The sequence below is a fragment of the Schistocerca serialis genome, chromosome 3 (genome assembly GCF_023864345.2).
Source record: "Schistocerca serialis cubense isolate TAMUIC-IGC-003099 chromosome 3, iqSchSeri2.2, whole genome shotgun sequence".
Lineage (NCBI taxonomy): Eukaryota > Metazoa > Arthropoda > Insecta > Orthoptera > Acrididae > Schistocerca > Schistocerca serialis.
Window position 1 is genome coordinate 760,895,784 of NC_064640.1, and position 25,425 is coordinate 760,921,208.

The 25,425-nt window shown below is 39.2% G+C and overlaps 1 protein-coding gene across 5 annotated transcripts in view; it reads right to left on the reverse strand.

Annotated features, from left to right (window-relative positions):
* LOC126470603 (protein PRRC2C-like) overlaps nucleotides 1-25,425 on the reverse strand; it is a 299,950-nt gene that overhangs the window by 172,008 nt on the left and 102,517 nt on the right. For all 5 annotated transcript variants that reach the window (XM_050098556.1, XM_050098559.1, XM_050098557.1 and 2 more), the window contains exons 5-10: nucleotides 14,232-14,439; nucleotides 14,007-14,141; nucleotides 7,817-7,977; nucleotides 5,571-5,644; nucleotides 5,155-5,298; nucleotides 4,815-4,980 (exon numbers count right to left, since the gene is read on the reverse strand). In XM_050098556.1, coding sequence (XP_049954513.1) covers nucleotides 4,815-4,980; nucleotides 5,155-5,298; nucleotides 5,571-5,644; nucleotides 7,817-7,977; nucleotides 14,007-14,141; nucleotides 14,232-14,439 — 888 coding nt within the window. The remainder of the gene's footprint in view (nucleotides 1-4,814; nucleotides 4,981-5,154; nucleotides 5,299-5,570; nucleotides 5,645-7,816; nucleotides 7,978-14,006; nucleotides 14,142-14,231; nucleotides 14,440-25,425) is intronic.

Consider the following 25,425-nt stretch of genomic DNA (forward strand, 5'->3'; position numbering starts at 1 on the left):
TCCTACAGTCTGGCGAGCAAGGTGAATGAGGCTCTCCACAGTTGACACAGATGGGAGGCGGAGCACATGGAGTATCGGGATAAGATGGGCGTCCGCAATCTCGACATGTGAGGCTGGAAGTGCAGCGGGAAGAAATATGGTCGAACTTCCAGCACTTAAAGCACCGCATTGGGGGAGGGATATAGGGCTTGACGTCACAACGGTAGACCATCACCTTGACCTTCTCCAGTAATGCATCACCCTCAAAGGCCAAGATGAAGGCACCGGTAGCAACCTGATTGTCCCTCGGACCCCGATGAACGCGCCGGACAAAATGAACTCCTCTACGCCCCAAGTTGGCGCGCAGCTCGTCATCAGACTGCAAAAGTAGGTCCCTATGGAAAATAACACCCTGGACCATATTTAAACTCTTATGTGGTGTGATGGTAACGTTAACATCCCCCAACTTGTCACAAGCAAGTAACCTGCGTGACTGGGCGGAGCATGCCGTTTTTATCAAAACTGACCCAGAGCGCATTTTGGACAAGCTCTCCACCTCCCCAAACTTGTCCTCTAAATGCTCTACAAAGAACTGAGGCTTCACGGATACAAAGGATTCCCCATCAGCTCTGTTACAGACGAGATACCTGGGCGAATACATGTCACTGTCATTCATTGCCTTTCGTTCCTCCCACGGTGTGGCCAGGGAGGGGAATGATTTGGGGGTCATAAACGTTACCTTTAAAATGAGCCCTCGAACGCTTAGAGACTGCTGGCGGCTGGCCACCAGCGAGAGACGATGTACCACACTTCATTACGGGTCATCCGCCCTGATGCCACCTACTCCGACCAAGGGCCCTCCCCACGGGCGCCACCCAGCCACAGCAAAGGCCACTTGGCAGGATGGCCATTGCCGGGAGTCCCGATGCCCCAGGGAGATGGGCATCTACTCCTTGCCATACGTGGGGAGTTAACGGCACAGGCATCAGTAGAGCGATCCCTGTGTTGTCAGGGCCTACAACCAGCAGGGTACATGGCGGCCCCACCACAACGGACTGGCTACCGTGCTGGATGTTAGGTAACATGTGGTCCATGGTCGCCGTCAGTGCAGAAAGAGGCACTGCACAGTGCAAGGTGTAATCTGCATGCAGGAACGTAGTCATGCCCAAGAGATGGAGAGCGGGCAGGACTGCAATTAAACGGTGAATAAGCTGGTGAAAGGTCTGATCGCAAAATGGACACAATGCACCAAGTAAGGCGCCCTTCCCCAATCGGCTTGCTCTTCGGAAAATTTTGAGAGATGGAGGTCAAACCCAACAGGGGACCATCACATAAGGCCAAAAAGTTTGAGACTCCTTTTAGTCGCCTCTTACGACAGGCAGGAATACCGCGGGCCAACTCTAACCCCCGAACCCGCAGGGGGTCACACGTGAGGGATCAGCCTCAATGTGGGCAGTATCCCGGGCAACCACAGTCTTAGTCCGATCGGGCGATGCGTGGGACGAGCTGGCCGTCCCCGACAAACCCCCATCCGGACCCCCACAGTGATGCCCATTGGCAACAGCCTCAAGCTGTGTGACCGAAGCCAACACTGCCTGAAGCTGAGATCGAAGGGATGCCAACTCAGCCTGCATCCGAACACAGCAGTTGCAGTCCCTATCCATGCTAAAAACTGTTGTGCAAAGAACGTCTGAACTAATCTACAGAGAGCGCAAACAAATGGACACAAAATTTAAACGGTTATTAAAATACAAGATTGCCTAGTAAATGCAGTAATGCTGCTACTTGCGCACTGCTGACACACTGCTCGGCGGCGGAAGGAGACTACGCGATTTTACACTATTCAGGTACTAAAACGTGATGCTACAACTCTCAAATACTATAATACGCCCGAAATTTATGAATTAAACAATGCAAGTACCAAAAACACGCAAAGAAATTAAGAATTAAACTATGTAACAAATGAGTGAGCTAGGAGTATACAACTTGCTGCTGCAGCTGCTTATCCAACGGCGGCAGGGAGCACAGTGGGCATTAAACATTAATTTTATACCATTAAAATGCTATTTTTAATAATTTGCAATTTTTCCATCCCCTTCAACATGGAAACTATTAGTTCTAGAGAAATTACAAGGAGGACCTCAGTTGTACAAAATTTTGTGCTGTTTAATTTTGTACTGGGAAAAATTTTTGATACAAGCTGTGGTTTTTGAGTTAATTTACGAGGAATATAAGAAAGTTACCTTTACATGCTCCTGCAACCCAACTCTCACACCCCATGGGTGGGGATTTTCAGTATGTTGTTCATGAGACTTTCCCTACCAATGAGTAAAAATTTGCAACTACATGAATTTTTTCCCCTAATTTTCCTTCATTGACTGGACTATAAGTGTTCCATCAGACACCCAAAGAAGCCTCCTGACTGGCCACTGCAGGTAGCGTTCAGGGAACATTACAAGGAAAACAGCGCCAGAGCTATTATGGAATACATATGAAACGCCCAACAGAGAGCAGAAAACAGAGCCTGCGAGAGAGCTGTCTCGCATGCCAACAAATACGCTTACAGCGAACCTTACACCATGTGAGACAGGCTTTAGCACAAGCTAGACAAGATTCTGTAATCTCTACAAATGTACCTGGAAAACTGCTTAATCTAATGAAAGTTATGAGGTTATAAACAAAAAAGAAGTGTAATCTAATGTTCAAGAGAAAGCTCTTATATAACCAACGTAGGACTTTGTTGAACATTGTTACTGCAATGTAACAGCATAGCAAGCCAACAGTTAATTGTCACATGTGAAACTAGACAGAGAGATCACATCAATGTGTACAGTGATTGTCAGTGGCATACTTTGACACCAAAAAGTATGACACTGGGTCAATAGAATGTTGCCACATGACTACCTACAGCCATTAACTACACAATCCATACACAATCACAGTGGGTTAATAAAGGAAGAACCCACACGTGCCCACCCACATCCATTACACCACCAACCAGCCTTGCTCGCTCACTAGCTTTGGAACTGTCTGAGCACAATAGTCTCTTCAGGAGTTAAAAAAGCTGTGAAAGACACTCTTAGGCCAGTGCTCCCTCCCTCCCTCTCAGCTTTTTTAACTCCTCAAGAGACTATTGTGCTCAGATTGTTACAAAAGTGACACTGAGAAACCATACGAGTAATGATTTAATTAATTCCTGTGATCTAAATGTCTTACATCAACACAGTAAATTTCAGTTTCAAAATGCTACTCCTGTCAATCTATTGCAGTTTTCATGAACTACAGTGCATACTAAAAAGAACCACAAAAATCATATTTATGGCAGTGAAAAGTATCAATAACACAGTCTGTTCAATTCTTTGCATTAACACACTAGTTAAAGTTATATGTAACGCTTTCAAACTGACATTGAAAGAGCTGGGCTACAAAAGCTATAGGAGTACATAAATAGATACAAACAAACTGCAATTTAACAGTACCAGTAAAGAACACATGTTATGTGAAGCAAAATAAGGGTTTAATTTGCATGCAACACACAAAAACATCTGCTAATTACCAAATCAACATTAAGAGAAAACAGTACTACCCAATAACTATTTCTGCACAATAAAGTTTTTATGGTGAAGAGTGACTATGTTAATTACCTGTAACAATTAAGCTCATTTGTTCCCAGAAGTTTGAAAATACTTTCAGAGTTTTTATTTTTAGACTCGGTAACTTTTTTACATAATAATAAATGAAGAAATGTTAATAGTGTTACAACAGCCTCTTGACCCAGCTTCCTCTAATTTTTTTTATACTATCAATGTAGTGGTTATATGTGGAAAATTTAGTCAGTAGAAGTGACTAGTGATAATCACACTGATAAAAATTCAGTGTACTCTTTTAGCGCCACAGAGGGGAAAATCTGAATATTACAAATGAAAACTAAGGTCACCAAAATAAAATCTCTACAGCCATGGAAGACCAACTCACTGCTTAAGATTCTGAATAACCTTCAACATCAATACCTTTCCGGATTTTCTCTGCACAAGCTCTAAAAGCCATGACAACTCAGTAAGTGCTTACACACAAATTTGAGTGACTACATATTTCCCTGTTATTGCTGCATTATATTTTTTTATTCTTGGCTGCAATCATTATTCAATATTTTGGAGAGTAAATTTTTATACAACACAAAATTTCAGGAAATAGGCTACATGATTTTACTCCAGTTACAGCAAATACGACCGATTTAAAATCTAAATCCATCTTCATCCATGGCAAAGAATGATTGTTACTGGTTTCAGGGACATATGAATGAATGAATGAATGAGATAACCAGCAACTACAGTCACATACTAAAGTGTCTTCTCATAGTGACAAACCATATTAAATTTCTATTCGGGCATTACTTTTGAAGATGACGATAAATTCAATGATGAGAGACATTTTGAAGTAGTCACAAAAACTGCTAATGAGCAGCTTCTTTTCCCTCTATCCTCAACAAGTATAGTTACCACAATGAAAGGATACTTGATGCACGGACAAATATACAATGCAAGAGACTATTTTTTATAGGGTAAAATGGGTCCACCTCTGGAAAGAAAGAGAAAGTGGGAGAAGGGGCAAATGAGAGATTCACAAATTCAGAGATGAACCTGTGGTGAACCAGAAGTATTTCCTCCCTTGCATGTCCCAAATAATGACACCATTTTTCTACCTAAACTGGCTTTATCTGTAACATTTCTGCAATTTAAAAATTTCATACACATTTTCAGTTAAAGTATTTATACTTGCTATATTATTGTTATAACAACTCTTCCTAGAAAATAAACCTTGGAGTTTACATTTACCTTTCGTTCTAGAGATCCTGTCTCCTCTTTATCACGCTGATCAGTACGGGCTCTATCAGAATCGCCATCCACTTCCGACTGTTTTTTCTCCTCTTTGCTACCATGTTTCCCATCTTTTCCATCATCATCCATTGTACTTTCATCGTCACTGAATGCCAGTTTCTGACTGCAATATTATTTTTGCACAATATGAGTTTACCATCCAACAGGATAAGTAGAGTTAAATTGAGAATGTCATTACACACATATGAAGATATATATATGAGGTTCCTACATAAAAAAAGCATTACAACTTACTATTACAGCAAAAAAAGCAAAAAAATAAAAAACCAGATCTCACTTGTAATCAATATCATCGTGTGCCGCCCAACCCGCATCACGAGCAATATCATCCATTTTGCTGAAATCCTCTTCCTTTATTATTGGTCTAGTAATCACCTCATCATCAACACTTGACGTCGAACGTGTTGAAGGTGACATGAATCTACAAAATTAATTTTTAAAAATAAAATATTGCATCTTTATAATACATAGTACACCAACATAAATTCTTTAATAAACATGTCACTTACTCTGGACGTCCTCAGTAGGAACATTACTACTGACCTGTAAACAAAACTGATAGAGAGATAGAGAGAGAGAGAGAGAGAGAGAGAGAGAGAGAGAGAGAAGAGGCACAGGTGCTTGCACCTTAGTTTCACACATATTGAACTCCAGTCTTAAATTTCACTTTTAGTAAATACAGGTTATTCTTACCTAGAATCTGAAGGAAGCATGAAATGTGGCCGCTGTAAATTCGGTCTGAAGCCCGAGAAATTACCTCGGAACAACTGGAAAATAATATTTAAAGTTGTTATTGAACTTAAACAGAAAGAAGACTATTTCAAGCATCAAAAACAACTATACTATAATAATAGCAATAAAATCTAAGTATCTTCCTTACTCTCATTTTCAAAATATTCATATTAAGTATCTTTGTGTTATATACCAATTTCACCCCATAGTAGTTTAATGAAGTCCAACTCGAATTATCTGGATGACTCAGGACAGGATGCAATTGGATAAATCATGTAAACAGGTCATTTCTTATATACAAAAAATGTGTATACATACTACTCTAATACAAATTTAATGATTGCAAAACAATGTTGTTTAGATTTTGTATAGTACTGTACTTACATGCAGTGTCAATTCTTGAACATATCTGTCAGTCAGTCATTTTGCTGTCTTCAATCATTTTCATGCAGCCAATCCTCACATCCGGTTGATGGTGAGCAGCTGTATTTTGTAACACTCAGACTGCCGCTCCATCCATGCTATGGCAATGTCAAGACACGCAAACGCCTCAGCAGCTGAGGGTCCCACATCCAGTTCAGTGACAATGTCATCCTCCTGGTATCAGTTTCTTCTCTCACACTTTCAATGATTTCCTTGTCACTGAAAATTTGAAAGCCTGGGTCCTAAGAACCGGAAGCAAGCCGATCACCTATATCCTCTGCACTGCAATCTGAACATCCATGAATTTTCAAAAGTATCAAAAAGATGTCCTCAAGCGATATTTTGTCCTCTGCCACTTCTCTTTCTTCCTCTTCCTTTCCATGTCTTTTCTTTCCATCTTTCTGTACCTCATCTTCAATTGAAATGCCTTTCAATTTACTCCAAGCTCTTTTTAATGTTGTCGACTTCACCAAATTCCATGCTTCTGCCATCATATAAGAGCAGTCTTTTAAATTCAATTTTTGGCAATGAGGCACACTGCCTTCTTCATTTCCATCTTCTTTCAAAAGCTTCCTCAACAGATGTCTTCTATAAAGTTGCTTCATAATTTCTATAACTGATTGGTCCACTGGCTGCAGCAAATGCTGTCACATTTGATAGCATGAAGACTGTTTTGAAACCTCCGTTTTCTTTACCTGGAAGGCTTTCTGATGGTAGGGTGGGTGCATTGTCCAGAATTACCACCACCATAATTGTCTTCTTGTATTTTCGTATTTTTTTACTTCAAGTCTCAAAATTGAATCTTACCACTCACAAAACAAAGTAGCAGTTATTCAGGACTTTTGCTGATTCTTGTAAATTATGCAATTTTTTTTTAACGTTTTTTGAAGGCCCAAAGTTTTTTTCGAGTTTCCTGTCAAAAGAAGAGGCATTTTGTGGATTCCTGTAGAGTTAGTACAGTAACATAGTCTTTACTACCCTTATGGCCCAGAGAACTAATTTCTCTTTTAAACACTAAAGTTGTTTCAGGCAAAGCCTTCATAAAAGGCCTTTCTCAACTGTGCTGTATAAATATTCCGGGCCATAGGATTCTGCTTCAATTTTGAGTTTTTCAACAAAATTTTCTGCAAATTTTGGTCTCCTGATAGTTTTTCATCACTTAAATCCAACTCATGAATACCATGTCTTGGCTTGAAATTCTGTAGCCAGCTATTACTCACTTTAAATGAAGACAAACTGTCAACTTTCTCAGTTAAACGTTTTGCTTTTTCACACACAGTCGGCCCTGGAGAGGATTTCCCAACGCTCGCTGCCACAAAAACCGCTTGTATATGGGCTCTTCCCCCTAGTTTTCTTCTGTTTCCATCACTTTTCTTGTCAAACTCCCATCTTCATTCTCAAGGGCAAACACACAGTTTAAAATGAAGGACTTTTAATGTCTGACACTGCTGACATCCCCACACTTAAAATCTTAGTTAACTGCCTACCACTAATGTCTGCCTAACTGTTCAAGGACTTATTTTGCCTGATAACGATAAGACAATGTGTTTCCCATTAGAAGATATATGTCGCACAGTAAATTAAAACACATGCACAAAACAAAAAACAGGGAAGACAGAATGTATAGCAAGAAATCGGTGTATAAGTTAGTCACAATAGGCACCACACAAACAACAATGCATATTCTTCAATGTGGGTACTGTACCAATTGTTCACTGGAAGAAATTGATAATCTGAACAAAAGAAATTTGCTCCAACAGAGTTAGCCTGAAGATGAAACTCACGAAAGATGGGTTCAGAGGTCTGAAGGTTGCCATGTGCAGTGGCATGACACCACCTCCAGCAGGTGTGCTTCCTCCTGAGCCTCCAGGGCCTCCCGGGGCCAAGCCCCCACCCAGGGCAGCACAGGGGCCCAAGCTGCTCCTTGGCATCCCATCCTCCATCCCTGCAAGAGAATCGCATAAGTATGTACACTTGAAACATGAGAAAACCAGGTACAGATTTTGGATTTTTTTGGAACACAGTACGACAGAGAAAAAATTCAAGCATTTTGCTGATGACCCAGGCTGGTTCAACCTTGCTATTCTTTACTTCAACCATTGCTCCAATTACAGTTCAACATTGCCTCGTATCAACTGAACCAATTCCTGCACCTCTGTTCAGTATGTTCTGCATTAGACAGTTTTTCTAGTTGACTCAAAACTGTGTATCTTCATTCCTTACCTGATCAATCCATCTCATCTTCCAGTCTTCTGTGTCATCACATTTCAAAAGACATCTCTTTTATTTCTGTCTTTTTCATTGCTCATATTTCGCACCTACACAGTGTTATATTCCAGATAATGCTTTCCGGGAAACTTTTTCTGTCTTGAAGGTCTATTTTGGGGTATTACTAGTTGTTCTTTTTATAGAAACTCTTTATTGCCTTATGCATTTCTTGCTAAACATCTCTCCTACATCTTCCATCTATTCTATTGCCCAGATAGTGAAGTTCCAGTGTGAGGCAAAAATGTAGTTTATAAAGTGACATAGCACAGATAAACATACTGTTAAGTGTCTCTGTTATCATCAGATGGGTTCTGGGAATCCCATGTTGTAGTCCTAAAGCACATGCAAAATTTTTGTGCACATAAAATCCTGTTTCAGGTGTGAAATTAGTTTTGTACTATTTCAAATCACGTAAGTAAACTGTCAAAATTTTACTGACCCATAAAGTCCTTCTCATATGAGTGAAACACACTAAAAAAGGTGGATATGCTCCTGTTTAATTTGTAACTGACTGAAAAGTGGGGTACCAGCTACCTCATTCTACCTTCCTCAGTACCTTTACAAATTTTCCCAAAGATTTGGGCTTATGAACATGTTCACGCTTTTTTATGCTCAGAGTGAAGGAGACATTGCTAGTGGGGAGGGATAAAGAGAAGGAGAAAGTGGAAGTGGGTGAGAGCCAGTGATAATGAGAGACAGAGTCTGTGACAATGATAATAGTAGAGAGAGAGAGAGAGAGAGAGAGAGAGAGAGAGAGAGAGAGAGAGCAGTAGTGGGAAGGAAAAACGAGATAACAGCAGTAAGAAACAGGGACAGTGAGAGGCAACAGTATTAATAGGACAGAACGAAGGAGATTGACACTGTGAGACAGGAGACAGTGACAGTGAGACAACAAGAGATAATAACAATGAGTTGAGCTGAATGAGTGAGAATGGGCAACTCTATGGACATGAGCAACTTACAGTGATGGACTAGAGGGTGCGAGCGAGTTACAGATAGTGGAGCTTGTGGGAGTGATAGGTGAGCTGCACATTAAAAAGAATGAGTATGTTCACACACCAAAATTTTTCAGAAAATATAAAATGAGCTGAGGAAGGTACAATGAGGTAGTTGGTATGCCACTTTTCAGTCAGAGTCGCTTAAACAGGAGCATTTTTCCGCTGGTACTTTCCTAAATCACTTTCTCTAAGTTTTGCTGCACAATTTGTCACATGTAACATCATGTCTGAGCAATAAACCAGAGGTAACTACATATTTTAGTTGGGCTATCTGTGTGCATGAGAGACCTTTGTCTCTAGTAACAAACTGTGCAATTCCCTGAAGTAATGGCACAGTTTCTACAATCTGATCTCCACCTATAACCCAAAACCTAAACCCTGTTGCCATTATTACCTCTATTCCTGAACAGAACACTATCTTATAAGATGTGTTTCACATTTCAACTACTACTACTACTACTACTACTACTACTAATAATAATAATAATAATAATAATAATAATAATAATAATAATAATATGTACAATGTTTTGAAAACAAACTGCCTAAGAGCCTGACAACACTAGATGATGCAATAAAGAAATCAAACAACTTTTGATATGATTTTTGGTATGAATTAAAGAAGTGACTGCTACAATCACACAACACACTGCAGCTCACCTTTTCCTGTTCTCCCTTGTCACTTTATAAACACTGCATGGCACGGCAGAATTGAGAGAACCGAAGGGAAAACAGAATGTAGTTTGCATATCTTCATTTCAGACAACTACAGATTTTGACCTGGATGGATAACTGCGGAGTTAAACTGAAGGTAGGTCAGCCCCTTTAGATGACAAAGCAAAAAATTTCTCCCTTTTCTAATGCAGAATGGCAGTGGGTTTCAGAATTCAGAAATGCCTCATTTTATGGCATATACTACACACAGAAAATGGTGTAAAATCAGATTTATTTGCCATGCAGAAGAGTTCAATGTTCAGATTGTCTAAGAGATCACAAATAATTGCCAGCTTCTGCTGAATCTCAAGTTTATGCAATCAACTGGCATGCTTTGACCTACTCGCAACATTTACTATGACATCTGATCATGTGATCCACACGAGATCTGCACTTGCGGAAAATTATCAACTGCAAACTATGTCCTACCTATTGGTAACAAGAATAAGTAGTAAATTACTGACTTTTCTAGCAGTTTACTGTAACTTGATAATATTAGGAACTGGTTTTCAGTTACCGAACTATTTTCTTAACGCAGAGTTTTTTGGAATTGAATCTCAGTAACATTGTTAGTTTATTGCAATTTCACCTTGCAATTTCACCAAGACTAACTGAAATATTCCGTAACACTTTCACAGCTTTCACACTGCTTCGGATTTTCCTACAGTGCTACTGATGTCTGTACACGTCCTGAACTGCAAACCCTTCCCTGCTGTGGACAAGTTACTGCCATATCTTCTTGAATAAGAAAGGTTTCGAATATTTATCATTCGAGGTATGTGCCTGTTTGCATGCTATCATTTGCAAATAAGCTCGTTTTGATATCTTGAACTGTTTATTAACTATGATGAGTGTTTTGACTAAATGACTCGTGATGCGCAGGTATGGAAATCGGCATGGCGCACACGAACATCCACGTGATATTAAAATCAAGAATTTGAGAAAGTAAGATACTGTTCTGTTCTCAATTTTCAATAAAATTTCAATATCTCCTCCGCACTTCCCACACTGCAGTGTATGAGCTGAAATTAACCATTTGCAAAGTTTACAAAATGTTTTTTACCTCTGCAGTCTTTTAAAATTTTGTGCAATGTTTTATGTAATTTTATGCAGTGCAGTAACTATGACACATAATGGAACAAAAATGCAGAGCTATATTGAGCAAAGATATCAGACTCTAAAATGTGCAAAAACCAATTTTTCACTAAATAATTTTCTTAAAATTGGATGTCAAGTATTTCATAGCAGCCAGAACACCATCACTCAGCATGGGGAGCAGTATAGCCATAACAAAGCCAAGCCCAGCACGGAATACAGAGAGCACTTCTGTAGCACTGAAAGTGTTAATAGTTGGTTCATTAATATGAGTTTTTATAGTATGTTTCAGTCCACAAACTTATAATTTATTTTTAATATTGTATATATTTGTGATTACAGCTACCACTGTTTCAGTTGTTTGTTTATGACACTCCACACACTGGTTAACAGAAAACTTACACTTTACGAGACATATACAGTTAAAAAAGATAAAATGCAGAGATTAAGTTAGTTAAGATCAGATTAGGTATTTCCCATCCTTTCACATATTCACACATGCACTCGCTCAAGTGTAAAAACCTGACAACTGCTACTACAGTCTATCTGAAGACATACTATTAAAAAACAACTACCAAATCAGAAAAGAGACACAGACATGAAACAGGGAGTTCAGAAATAGTAGTTGACGGATCACTTGGATAATAACTGAAAGACAATGTCCCTCCACACGCAGTAAAATTTTCTAGCTAACATTTTATGTAAAAGGTCACAGACAACAAAAAATCTTAAGACGATGTATCATGTTTATCCCATTGTCACATCTATCTCCTCATTGTATAATTAGTATGCCAGAAGCATTGCAACATGGTGGGTCTTCATGTCTGAGAAGAAAGACACACATCAGGGGACTGGGTCCCATTCGAAGATGTTTAAGTACATTACATGAAGTCCAGTTGGTTGGAAGGAGGTCCCTTATATTGATAGTAAATTGTTATTCAACACATCAAGCCACTCTTCCTTCCATTTAATTGTTATGCACACAGATGCATAGTGCAGTGCATCACATTGAGTAGCACACATACCTCCTTGGTTGCGTTATCAGCTAACTCAATACCAAAAATTCACAAACAGGGTACAATCAGAAAATAGTAGGACTGATTTTATTACAAATAATTTATTTTACGTATCAGTACAAACACTTAAGTCTTCGAAGTAGGACCCTTGGGCTATGATACACCAAGTATAATGTCCGTCTGCCAATCCATGAACACCTTCTGTTAGTCACTGGTCGCAATGCTGTTCAGACTCTGTTACAGATGCTTGGACATCTTCGATGGGTCAAAAAACATTGTCCCTTCATGTCCAATTTCAGATGAGCGAAAAGAAAGAAGTCCAGCAGAGCCATGTCTGGGATGTAGGCGGGATGAGGCAATATGGCAACACCATACTGAGCCAGCTGGTCCCACACTAACAGCATGGTATGGCATGTCGCATTGTTGTTGTGGAGCTTCCAGGAATGGGTGAGGTTTGGTAACATGCAGCCGACTCATTTTCACAGCCCCTACAGCACTCCCACATGAAAGTGTGCATTTGCAGTTTGCCCAGGGGGTATGAACTCCTTGTGGATGACGTCACAATGATATATATATATAAAACCAGCAGCACGGTTTTTAAGGACCAGAACCATGATTTTCACCTTGGTCTTGCTCATCCAGGGCTTTTTTTTAACAAGGAGACTTTCTTTTGTACCACTCTGAACTTTGGCATTTTGTCTCCAGGTTGTACTGTAAACACCAGATTTCATATCCGTTAACTACAGTATTGAGAAAATTTGGGTCTCTTTGAACACAGTTCAGAATTTCTATTGAAATTTGTATGCAATTCACTTTTTGTTCACCAGTCAAGAATCTTGGCACAAACTTTGCGCAAATTTTCCTCATCGTCAAATCGTCTGTTATGATGGTTTGAGTGGTTCATAAGAAGGGCTTAACTGCTCACATATCAGACAAATCAATAACTGATGATCAGAGTCCAGAACACTTTTATCACATTTTTGTCGACCTTTGATGTTGAGGGTGAACAACTCATGGGTTATACGTGATGAGTTCTCCCCCCCTCCAGGAACAACCTGTGCCACTAAAAATAGCAGCTCATAAAGGCTTGCTTGAACATATCGAAGGTTTCTGTGGTACTTTTTCTGAGTTTGAAACCAAACTTCATGATGTAGCGGTGCTCGAGATTCTGTTACATGGTGCATGGTGCGCAAAACGACACAACTTCACAGTGGTTCACGAAAGTGTGCCCATCCTCCACGCGCCCCCATACAACTGCAGAGGGATGCGTTCTGTTCGCGAGTATCTTCAAACTAACTGGAGAGACACAAATTCTGAGGATGCTGTTTTGCAAAATGATGGAACAGCCAACAGCGTCCCCTCATCAGCGCATATTACATTAAAATTGTGGTGGTCATTTAAAACCTTAAAAAAAACTGTTCTTAAAAACATGGTCTTGAGTGAACTGTTTGTTGTACTCTATAAGTCTGAAATTATCATGAGCTTCATCAACACCAAGGATAGTGTTTTCGCCAACCCTGCATCAGAGTGTTAATACAAGACATATCTGCATCCTTTAAATGTTACTATACTCTTATACTGAACAGTCTTTATACTCATGAGGCCTGTTCTCTAATCATAACCCAATTCTTCCCTCTTTTTGTTTAACACTTGCATCCACATATAATTCTTGCTTCCATTCAAACATGTCACAAAACATTACTAGAATGTAAATTATATTATTTATTATAGTTTGTACTTCAATGCTGAGAACACAGTGTACAAATGCTAAATGAATAATGAACACGCTGCTACAAAAACAGTAACAAAAATTCATATGTGAAGAATTTAGCTCATGTGATGAGATCCTTACAGAATTATACAACTGAAACAAAAAGTTATACCTTGGGATGGTACATGAACTAGGGGGCCCAGGACAGCAGCAGCCTGGAGAGCACCACTTGCTGCCCCGCCACTTGGGATCTGGGCTGATGGCGGGCCAGATTTCCGGCTCCCTCCTTGGATCCAGCTTCCTTCCGCTGGGGGACAGTGAAATTTAAAATGCCAACAGTTTCTATATAATCAGTTCACTCAATTATACTTCCAGAAGACAGTATGACCAAACTTACTTTGAGGTCGCAAACTGGGTCCTGGACCATACTGTGTATCGGATGCTCCTTTTGCAACTGCAGTGGGTTGACCTTCGCCACTGGACAACTTGGGAAATTCTTGTTGGAATTGAGGTGACTGATGAGCAAGAAAGCTTGGAGGATGTACACTGCTTTCTGCATTTCCTGCCATAATGCTGCTCCATGATTTGTCTGTGTGTACTATGGGCTGAAAAAAAAATTTACAAAGTTATAAATTCACTGTAACCATGAAAACAAACCAGCCATGAAAACAAAACAACCAACGCACGCACGCACGCACACGCACACACGCACACACGCACACACACACACACACACACACACACACACACACACACACACACACACACAGAGAGAGAGAGAGAGAGAGAGAGAGAGAGAGAGAGAGGAGGAGGAGGAGGAGGGGTTTACACTCATAAATGAAAATACTGTATTTACTCGAATCTAAGCCGCACTTTTTTTCCGGTTTTTGTAATCCAAAAAACCGACTGTGGCTTAGAATCGAGTGCAAAGTAAGCGGAAGTTCTGAAATATGTTGGTAGGTGCCGCCACAAATAACTTCTGCCGTCGAATATATATAGCGCTACACAGGCATGCTTTGCAGGCACAAAGATAAATACTGGCGCCAAAACCTCTGCGTCAGTAAATAAATTTAAAAAAAGTTGGAAGACGAGCTTTTTTCTCTGCCCCGAATTTCGACCACTGCATTTTCATACATTATCCAACGAAATAAATACAAATGCCGTATTGTTAATCTTCGAATGTAGCAGCTTTTCAATGTACTATGAAAATCCGACTGGCAAGACTGTCTGCGATGTTTGTCAGTACGGCCAATTCTACGTTCTGAATTTTTTCCTACCTGTGAGAAGAGATGGTTGGTAACGAGAACTTTTATGAATTGTGAATCACATGCAGTATTCTCTTCACCATAAGAATAATACGAATATAAACATTTTGCCGTGTATTCTTTAGTGTTCGCTGCTATCTCATTTAAATCCTGCCTGCCTAATAAACTACGAAACTAGAGTGAGAACAGCAAACGCGGGAGTATACACATATCATATCATGTCATGTTTATATTCATATTATTCTTATGCCTAATAGTGATACAGTCAGAAATGAAGCACAGAAATTGACTAGATTTTTAAATCTAAGATGACTAATTTCTGTGCAGAAAGTAATGTACTAAAGAGGCGTCTGCAAAGATTTTCAAACGGAGAAAAATTTTCGCGAAACTCTTGTTCAGAACCTCTTCTACCATACGCAGTTTATCATTTGGTTCTTGTTGATCATTATCAAACCAAGCAGCAGTGTAAATAACAACAAATAGCAGTCTCTTGCCATTGTTTCGCAACTGAGACAATTCCTTTCTTTTTTTTTTATTGTAAGCGGCGGTAGCACGCACAAAAGCAAACCATGCCGCGAGCGGCGACATGTTGTAAACACTCATTATCAGAATGCGACAATCAATGCATGACACAGTACAGTAATGCATTTTCAGCTTAGAGTGATGTAAACACCTATAACAAAGAGAACGGTACTTATCAGATCAAAGAAAAATAAGGAATCAATTCAAACCAGACGAAGCACGTGAAAAACGAAGGGTACCCGTATAAATACGGACGGAGCGCCTGACGCATAGCAATGGCTACCTGGTAAAGCTTAACTGCTAAGCTTACGGCTCGAACCAAACTACTGCAGCTGTATCGTCATTCATTCGACCTAAATTGTGTCTCATATTACTATGGACCAACTTTGTTTCGATTTGGAGGTGCGGCCTAAAACTTTTCTCTCCCCGTGAATTTCGAGTCTCAAATTTCAGGTGCGGCTTAGATTCGGGAAATTTTTTTTTTTTTTTCCTTTATTTCGAGTCTCATTTTTCAGGTGCGGCTTAGATTCGAGTGCGGCTTAGATTCGAGTAAATATGGTACCACATTTCAGTGTAAATTATTTTATTATTACTTGCTGTAACAACACTATAATCCAAGTACACACAAAACTATTGTAGATTAATCTTATGCTCAACTTCATGCCACTGCATTTCATAACATCTTTTCTAGGTAACATTCCTTGGGCTGCAGCTAAGCTGTATTTTATTTCCTTTCTCTAAGCAAAGTAGAAGAGAACTGTAGGCCAACAGAAGTTTTGAGGCAGAGGTACAGGTTCAAGTCTTAATTAGACAATGTCAGGAAAAGTTTCAATACTCTACATCTACTCCAAATCTGAAGTATGGATAGCAACTGCACCCAAAATACAAGGTACACTATTTTATCATGGAACATTTGAAAATTTTGGTTAATAAACTTTATCACAGTTTTTGTTAGTGCAAAGATACTAAGGAGCCAATATTGTTGACTTTATGCTAGCTTCAAACTTTTTTCTTTTTTTCTTTTTCCAAGATAACAATCTACATCTACATACATACTCCACAAGCCACTGCATGATGCACGGCGGCAGGTACCTTGTAGCACTATTAGTAATTTCCTTTCCTGTTCCACTCGCAAGTAGAGTAAGGGGGGAAAAAAACGAATGTCCACACCTCCATACAAGCCTTAATTTTTCTTATCTTCATAGTCCATACACAAAATTTACATTGGTGGCAGCAGAATCAAAAAAATGGTTCAAATGGCTCTGAGCACTATGGGACTTAACTTCTGAGGTCATCAGTCCCCTAGAACTTAGAACTACTTAAACCTAACTAACCTAAGGACATCACACACACCCATGCCCGAGGCAGGATTCGAACCTGCGACCATAGCGGTCGCGCGGTTCCAGACTGTAGCGCCCAGAACCGCTCGGCCATACCGGCCGGCGCAGTAGAATCAATCTACAGTCAACTTCAAATGCCACTTCTTTATATTTTCTCAATAGTGTTCCTCAGAAAGAACTTGGCCTCCCTTCCAGAGATTCCCATTTAAGTTCCCCAAGCATCTCCATAACACTTGTTTCTTGTTTGAACCTACTGGTAACAAATACAGCAGCATGCTTCTGGACCACTTCAATGTCTTCCTTTAACCTGACATGGTGGGAATCCCAAACACACAAGTATTACTCAAGAATGAGTCACACCAGTGTTCTATATGCAGTGTTCTTTTCTAGAATTCTCCCAATAAACCATAGTCAGCCATTCCCCTTCCCTACTACTATCCTTATGAGCGTGTTCCAGTTCATATCGCTTTCCCATGTTATGTCTAGGTACATAATCAAAGAGACTGTGTCAAGCAACACAGTACTAATACTGTATTCAAACATTATTTTTGCCCCTATACTTCTGCACTAACATACATTTTCCTATATTTAGAGTAATTCATCATACAAAATAGAAATTTTATCAAGGTGATCTTTTAGCATTCTACAGTCACTCAATGATTACACCTTCCCGGTACACCACAGTGCCCCGGTACACCACAGTGCAATCAGCAAACAACAAAACTCACCCAGTCAACCATATCATGTACCTCTATAGAGAATAAGAGCAGTCCAATCACACTCCACTGGGGCAATCCTGACAATACTGTTGTCTCTGATAAACATTCGCTGTCGATGACAACATACTGGGTTCTATTACTTAAGAAGTCTTCGACCCCCCTCTCTCATCTGGGAACCTATTCCGTATGCTTGTATCTTAGTCAACAGTCTACCAGCCTGCAGTGGGTTTGAAAAATCTAGAAATGTGAATCTGCCTGCTGTCCTTATTAATCCATGGGTCACAGAATATCACGGGAAAAAAACGATCAGCCGAGTTTCGCATGAGTGATGCTTTCTAAGACAGTGCTGATTTGTGGACAGAAGCTTTTCCCTGTCACAGAAATTTATTGTATTTGAACAGAGTATGGTCAAAAATTCTACAGCAAGCCTCCGTTAAGGATACAGAGCTATGATTTTGTGGGTCTATACTTTTACCTTTCTTAAATACAGAGGTCAACTGTTCTTTTTTCCAGTTGCTTGGGACTTTGCACTGGGCAAGAGATTTGAGCTAAATGCAAGCCAAGTAAAGGGCCAATGCCGTAGAGTATTCTCTGTGAAACTGAATTCAGATTCCACTCATGCCTATGCCTATTACTATGTATCCCACACAGGAGTCTGTGTGATGGTCAAATGATTCAATGTTTGTATGATTCCCATGAACGATATCTTAAATGGGAAATTTAAAACTTCCCAGCTATCCATTTGTTGGGTTCTATTGTCACACTAGACTTGTCGACAAGTGACTGGATGGAAGCCTTCAATCCAATAAGAGATTTTATGCAGGATTAGAATTTTCTCATGTTCTCAGCAAGATCTTTTGCTAAGCTACAACAATGATAGTAGCTGTATGCTTCGCATATCAAAATTTTTAGACATGCACGCGTGCGCACACACGCACGCACAAATTTCTACTAACTTTTGCCTGTCATTTGTGCATTCTTCTTTGAACCAAGAGTGCAATAGTCTCTGCTTCCTTAGCATTTTACAGAATTTGTTACTATACTGCAGTGGATCTTTTTTATCTTTAATCCACTTATTTGGCACATACTTCTCCAGAATGTTATTTACAATCCATTTAAACTTTGCCCATAATTCCCCTACATCAATAAGCAGTTTAACTAAATTATGTCTATTCATTGTCTAAGTGGGATGCTATCACCCGCTCATCTTTTTGACAGATTTATTAGCTTAAGTAACCATCATCACTATGATGACATCTTTATCACCAATCCCTGACTGTATACTGACCCCTTGATAACATGAAGTCTGTTTGTGGCTACAGGGTCTAAAATATTTGCATTGTGTCCAGATAACTTCATAGTCAGACTCAATTTCAGTCTCGATAGAGACAATATTTTTGTCGGCTGAAATAACCCCCCCCCCCCCTCCTACTGAGTCTAATATGCTAATCAGTCTTTTCAATATACATTCCCTGCTTTGCGAAATATTACAGAGTTTTCAATTTTAGGTTTTAGTCAGCTCTTGGCTCCTAGTATAATCTAAGCAGTTAACTTTCCTGGACATCAGTATATTTAGGAACTCTGTTAAGAACACTTCTACAATTTACTGTTAAAATTTTAACAGTTCAAGTGTCTTTACTTCGTACACAATCTAATTTCACTCTCTGTGTATCAACTGACAAGCATTCATCAGGCGACCTCAAACTACTGCCTGGTGTGCATATCACAAATACTCCGCTACCCGAATAGCTGCTTCCTCTGTGTAGTGTAGCCTTGAACTATCAAGGTGAGTCCTACAATTCTCCATGCCATAACTTTGGTCCAGAAATCTGCAGCCAAGAGCATTACAGAATCAATTTAGTCTTCGATGAAACTACACTTGGCTGCAAACCAAAGGACCCCCACTATTCTCAATACACATGCACAAGAAGCATCCAGTGAATGATATCCAGTAACAGTATGATTTTCTCATGGATCAAGCAACATTCCACTGAACATTATTCTGAGCAAACCAGATCGATGGCCCAAGGTGTCTTAGCAGCAGCAATGATGGTTTTCTATTAAGAATGATCTTGGTCACATGTGCAAGAAATCTCTAGCACTACCAAGTGTTTCCTTCTAATTTTAACTGATTCGAATGATACAAATCAGAAACTTCTGATCTCTGAATGATGGCAACTGCACTGACTTTGTAAACTCTCAATTTCTTCAATGACACTGTGAAACAGTCACAAATATTGCACCAGTAGCTGTCGCATTTCCTCAATGTTCTGTTGTTACACTTGTTGACAGTTGATCTGAATATGATTTATATCTAGCAGTTTTCTTTGCATTTCAAAACAAAGTTTTCTCATTTTTGGCCCAAAACTTGTGTTTGACATACTTGCACTATCTGATAATTCTTCAGTATTTTTGAAATTTTTAGCAGAACTGTGTTCAAAAATTCTTCCATAACAATGAAACATGAATCGTCACACTTATTACATTCAAAAGGTCACAGCAAACTTACTTACTTCGGCACAGTGCACCCATGCTACCTGGTGCTTTCATGTATTTTAACATTTACTGCCCTGTGTCCATCAAACTTTACTAAACACACCTTTATAATCACCTGATGTTTGGTTGCACAATAGAAAGATGTTATCACTTCACTCAAATATCACTGTTCCACAACCAGCTGCAGTGAAATGATTATCTTGCTCTGATTTAACTTCTACTTTGGAAGATTTAATCTCATTGATTAAACAAAAATATTATCATAATCCAAAACATAAGTAGTTCACACTACTGACTGATGCTGTCAAATCTGTTGCTAGCTCATGGTACTCTAAGTGCAAGCAACATAAATTGTCTTATACAATCTCTCATAGTTGTAACTGCATTAAGGTTAGCGTTGAAGAAATTCTGTTTGCCCTGTTAAATTCCTCATGCTCACCAGAACTGTAACAATAATAACATAAAGCCACAGCAAAGCGAAGTAAGGAGAAATAGTCCGAAAGTTCGAGCCAATCTTTCTTATCAACTTTAATGGCATTAGTAAATACACGTGTTTGTGTATTTTGCTTCCTTCCCAGGACCTCTCGTGGGTTTCGATCAACATGAAAGAGGAGTCTGTGATGGACCTCAAGCTGAGGGCAGATATCCACACACCCCTACAGTAAATGGTCAGAAATGATCTCGGTGACATATTTTCAATGTTGACTACTGTGACGTGACTCTGTGATTTACAGGAATACTGTGGTACTTCATGAAGTTGAATTTATTAATGGTGAGACTGGTTAAAGTTGGCAATTCGAACATTGTCAGAATTGATCAAAGTGGATAATCTGAACAAGAGTCATTGTTGGAACTGTCAAAGGATGAAGGAAGACTATGCTTTTCATTTTATGAATTACAACAAACAAAAGTAAAACAGCACACTATCTCATCATATTACTAATAATAGTTAGCCATTGTTCCATACTGCAGGAGACAGTGAAAGGGCTTCATGATCGGCACAGGGTAAGAATCAGTTTTCTATCTGTAACACTGATATAACCCTTACTTGACATGTCCAATAACCACATTTCTGTATGTAGATTAAGGTAGGATGGGGTTACTGTCGCTGCTTTTGCTTTCGTTGTTATATACTTGGTTGTGTCATCTATGCCTACAACCATTATGACAATAGTTTTCACTGTTTTTTTAAGCCTGATGTTTGTCATTAATACGGTGTGTCTAACATACCACCCCCAGACTATTTGACATCAGTCACTTAAAATCATACACTGTGATTGCAAATTGTGTTCGTAATTTTTTCTATTTTGGAATATATTTTTAATTTGGATTTTTACGTTTTTATAATTTGGACCCACCATATTGTGTTAGATTCTCTCTCTCTCTCTCTCTCTCTCTCTCTCTCTCTCTCTCTCCCTCTCTCTCTCCCTCTCTCTCTCCCCCCCCTCCCTCCCCGGCCCTCTACCACCACCCACCCTCTCTCCCTCCTTGCTAATTCTGCTAGTAAGTATCTCTCAGTGAGGATAAGACACTGAGGTGCACATATACTCCCTGGTTTTATGACAGTTGTTATAAAGAATTTTGGTATTTATGTAAAAGCGCTTTTTACTGTAAACGTTTCACATGGTTTGGAAAATCAGGCTCGTGGCCTCTACTCAGGTTTCGAGTGCTCTGAGCTGGCATCTGCACTGTACTGATATCGTGTGAATGTTTCTGAAACGGTTTCAACATTTTCGAAGGACTACACTCACTCGTTTAAAAATGCAGGACTGATGTGTGGTACACCAGTTTTCACATTGCTTGTTTTGCTTACAGCAATTTTTCCAATATAGATGTCTAAGTTTTTGACTGATACCGAGACAGAGAAACTTTTGAATGACCTATTTGAAGTTCTGGATCTCAAGGGGGCTTCTGAGACAAAGACTCAGGACAAAATTATTTAAATATTAAATTATATTTGCACTGAGTTTAGAAATGTGTTTCTTATCATCACATTGTTTCCAACCAAGTTCACAACATGTTTGCAACTATGTTCATTGTTTGCGTCCCTTCCACACTAGCGACAAACATTCCTATATTTTTATTTGCATCATCTGCAACACTGAAGCTAGCAGCAAACATTTCATGTTGTGTACTCACAATTTGTACTAAACTATGTCCAGCAAAGAGGCTGAATTAACGATAAGTAGTACTGCGTATGTAATACTCGGAAATATAAACAGACTAAGACATAGTGGTCACGTTGGATTAAAAATGTATTATGATAGGTTGTATGAGCTGAATGTGGAAGACATACCTGCTGTTTTTGACTACATTATGTCATATCGACTTAATATTCTGACACACTGTTTAAAAGGAAGAGAGAAACTAAAAAGGATTTTCTGTTAACTAGGGACCTGTTTTTCTGTCTTCAGTTTTTGAAATAGGAGATTCCTTTCAAACCCTGGTAAATGGAAATGTCAAGTGACTAGGGCCTCCCATCAGGTAATCTGTTCGCCAGGTGCAAGTCTTTCGATTTGACGCCACTTCGGTGACTTGCACGTCGTTGGGTATGAAATGATGATGATGATGATGATGATGATGATGATTAGCACAACACAACACGCAGTCCCTGAGTCAAGAAAATCTCCGACCCAGCCAGGAATCGAACCCGGGCCCTTAGGATTGACATTCTGTCGCGCTGACCACTCAGCTACAGGGGGCAGACTTCAAACCCTGGTGTGTGTGTGTGTGTGTGTGTGTGTGTGTGTGTGTGTGTGTGTGTGTGTGTTTTTCAAGGCCAGCTATATCTCAAATATTTCCTGCATTTTGTAAAGGATTATGCAAAGGTAATTCAATTATTAAATGACATTGAAGTATGTTTTATAGTACTCTAATACTAACACATTAATACATAAAATCAAGTAATTTTTATTACCACCACCTGCCACCTCACCTCTTCTACAGTAATGTCGCAAAATCTATTCCTCTGTCATATACGCTTTCACTCAAGACTTTTTGCTCTCAAATACTTCAGTTCCATCTCAAAAAGAGAACCTGATATAATTTTTACAGTGTTAGCAGAGACCTCAGTTTTTTGTGTGTGTCACTGGTGCTCGTGTTAAGCACGCCAGTCTTCTTGATGGAGTCCTGTTTTAACTTGGAATTGTTATAGTTTGTAATTCACACATTTGACTGGCACTCCTCTGCCTCAGAGTCTTAAGATCAAATGTCTACTGTCTTGACACAGCAACATATATGTTAACATATCACTCTACACGAGACAACACATTTATTTCATCCATTCTGGTTTGAGAACACCGCAGCTGCGTAAAATACAACACAATTACTACAGTCTGATACATGAAGTCATTCTTAACACAAACAAATATTAGCACTGTACAGTGACATTTAGCAACAGCAGACCTAAAACAATGTTTCCTTTAATCTCTACAGACAACCACAAACAGCCAATTTCATGTTTGCAAGATATTGCAACAACTGGCAATCTAGCAGTCACTAAAAACAATGTTGTGGGCATTGTTACAAAACATGTTTCAACCTCAGTGTAAACACAGCATTATCCTTCCATTGTTTTACATTATTTTGCTTGTGAAATGTGCTGAGTCAAATTTCTACTGCGTTTACAGACAAAATTCAATCTCCATTAGTGGATAATTTACAATAACTGACCCCAAGTATCTGGGTATATGTTAGTGGACATAAATATATAGTGTGTCCAATCTTCCTGTTTATGACAGCTTGACCTCAACTTCGAACTTTGCAGTTAGGTGTATGAAGGTCTGTGGAGGAATGGCAGCCCAATCTTCCTTGAGAGCTGAAACTATAGAAGGTAGTGATAATGGACATTGGGGTCAAGAGTGAAGTTGAAGTTCTAATTCATCACAAAGGTGCTCTATTGGGTTCAGGTTGGGACTCCGGGCATCAAGTCCACTTTAGGAATTTTACTGTCAACGAACTACTAGCTTAGAGACCCTGTTTTATGACAGATTGCACTCACAGTGATAGAAACACTTGTCTACAAACTGTTCCTTTACAGGAAGCAGTACACAATGCTGTAAAATTTGTTCATATACTTCCATATTTAGTCTTTTCTTAAGCATAATAAGGGAACTACACATCCTCTCCATACTTCACTGTTCATACTACAAAGTAGATACATACTGTCCTAGATCTCAGGACATAGTATCTTACTAATATTTTTCAGTTTCATATTTGCTCTACTATCAACCAAACTTTTCAGTGTCTGATGATAGTCTCCCAGTTTATGTTAATCTTATTGTCATAGTAATTTTAAGGTGAATAATATGAGGATCTTGTGTGTTACTAGGAGTAATTAGGTACTACAATAATTATTCACCTCTGTAAAATTTACTTTCCTATACAGAGAATGAATCATGGTTAATTTTGTGTCAACTTTTTGTTCTTTTTACCATATGTTTACTATGACATTATGTAAAACATCTACTACTTCTTTAGGTGCAAGATTCGATAATTTTGTTATTATGGAACATTCTCCAGCAGTTTTTTAATCTTTTAATCATATTGCAATGTGCGGGAGGAGATTACCCAGTTGGATCTTTTGATTTATTATTTCTAATTGGTTTTTTCAAAGTGTGCAGTTTCTTAAAGTATTTGACAAGGATCTCATGGTCTTCCAATTGGTGGCTGCTGCAAACTTGGAAAATGATTTGGACAAGATATCTGTATGCCAAGATAAATGGCAACTGACTCTAAATAAAATGTTGTGGGAAAGGCAAACAAAACACTGTTTTATTGTGAAAACACTCAGAAAATGCAACATGTTTACTAAAGAGAGAACCCACACTACACTTGTCCGTCTTCTGCTGGACTACTGCAGTGCAGTATGGGATCCTTATCCGACTTGATTGACGGACGACAACAAAAAAGTTGAGAGAAGGTCAGCTCATTTTCTATTATCATGAAACAGGAGGGGGATAGGAGGAGAATAAGTATTAACTGTATTTTTCTTACTTGCCACTTCTTCCGTGTGTATTTGCTTTTAGGAAGCTTTAATTGTCGAGTGCTATTAATAGTTCCATAGATTTCGTGTTTGTTTTGAATACAGTCAGAGAGAGTCCCTTTAGTCAACCATAGTGCCAGTAGTGCTAGTGTTTGTTTGCAATACAGTCCAGATACAGGTAGTGCTATTTTCATTGTTTTCTACAAGAAGTGCCTAGCAACCACAGTTTAGTGAATAAACAGCCGCCTTTAGTGAATTAGCAGTC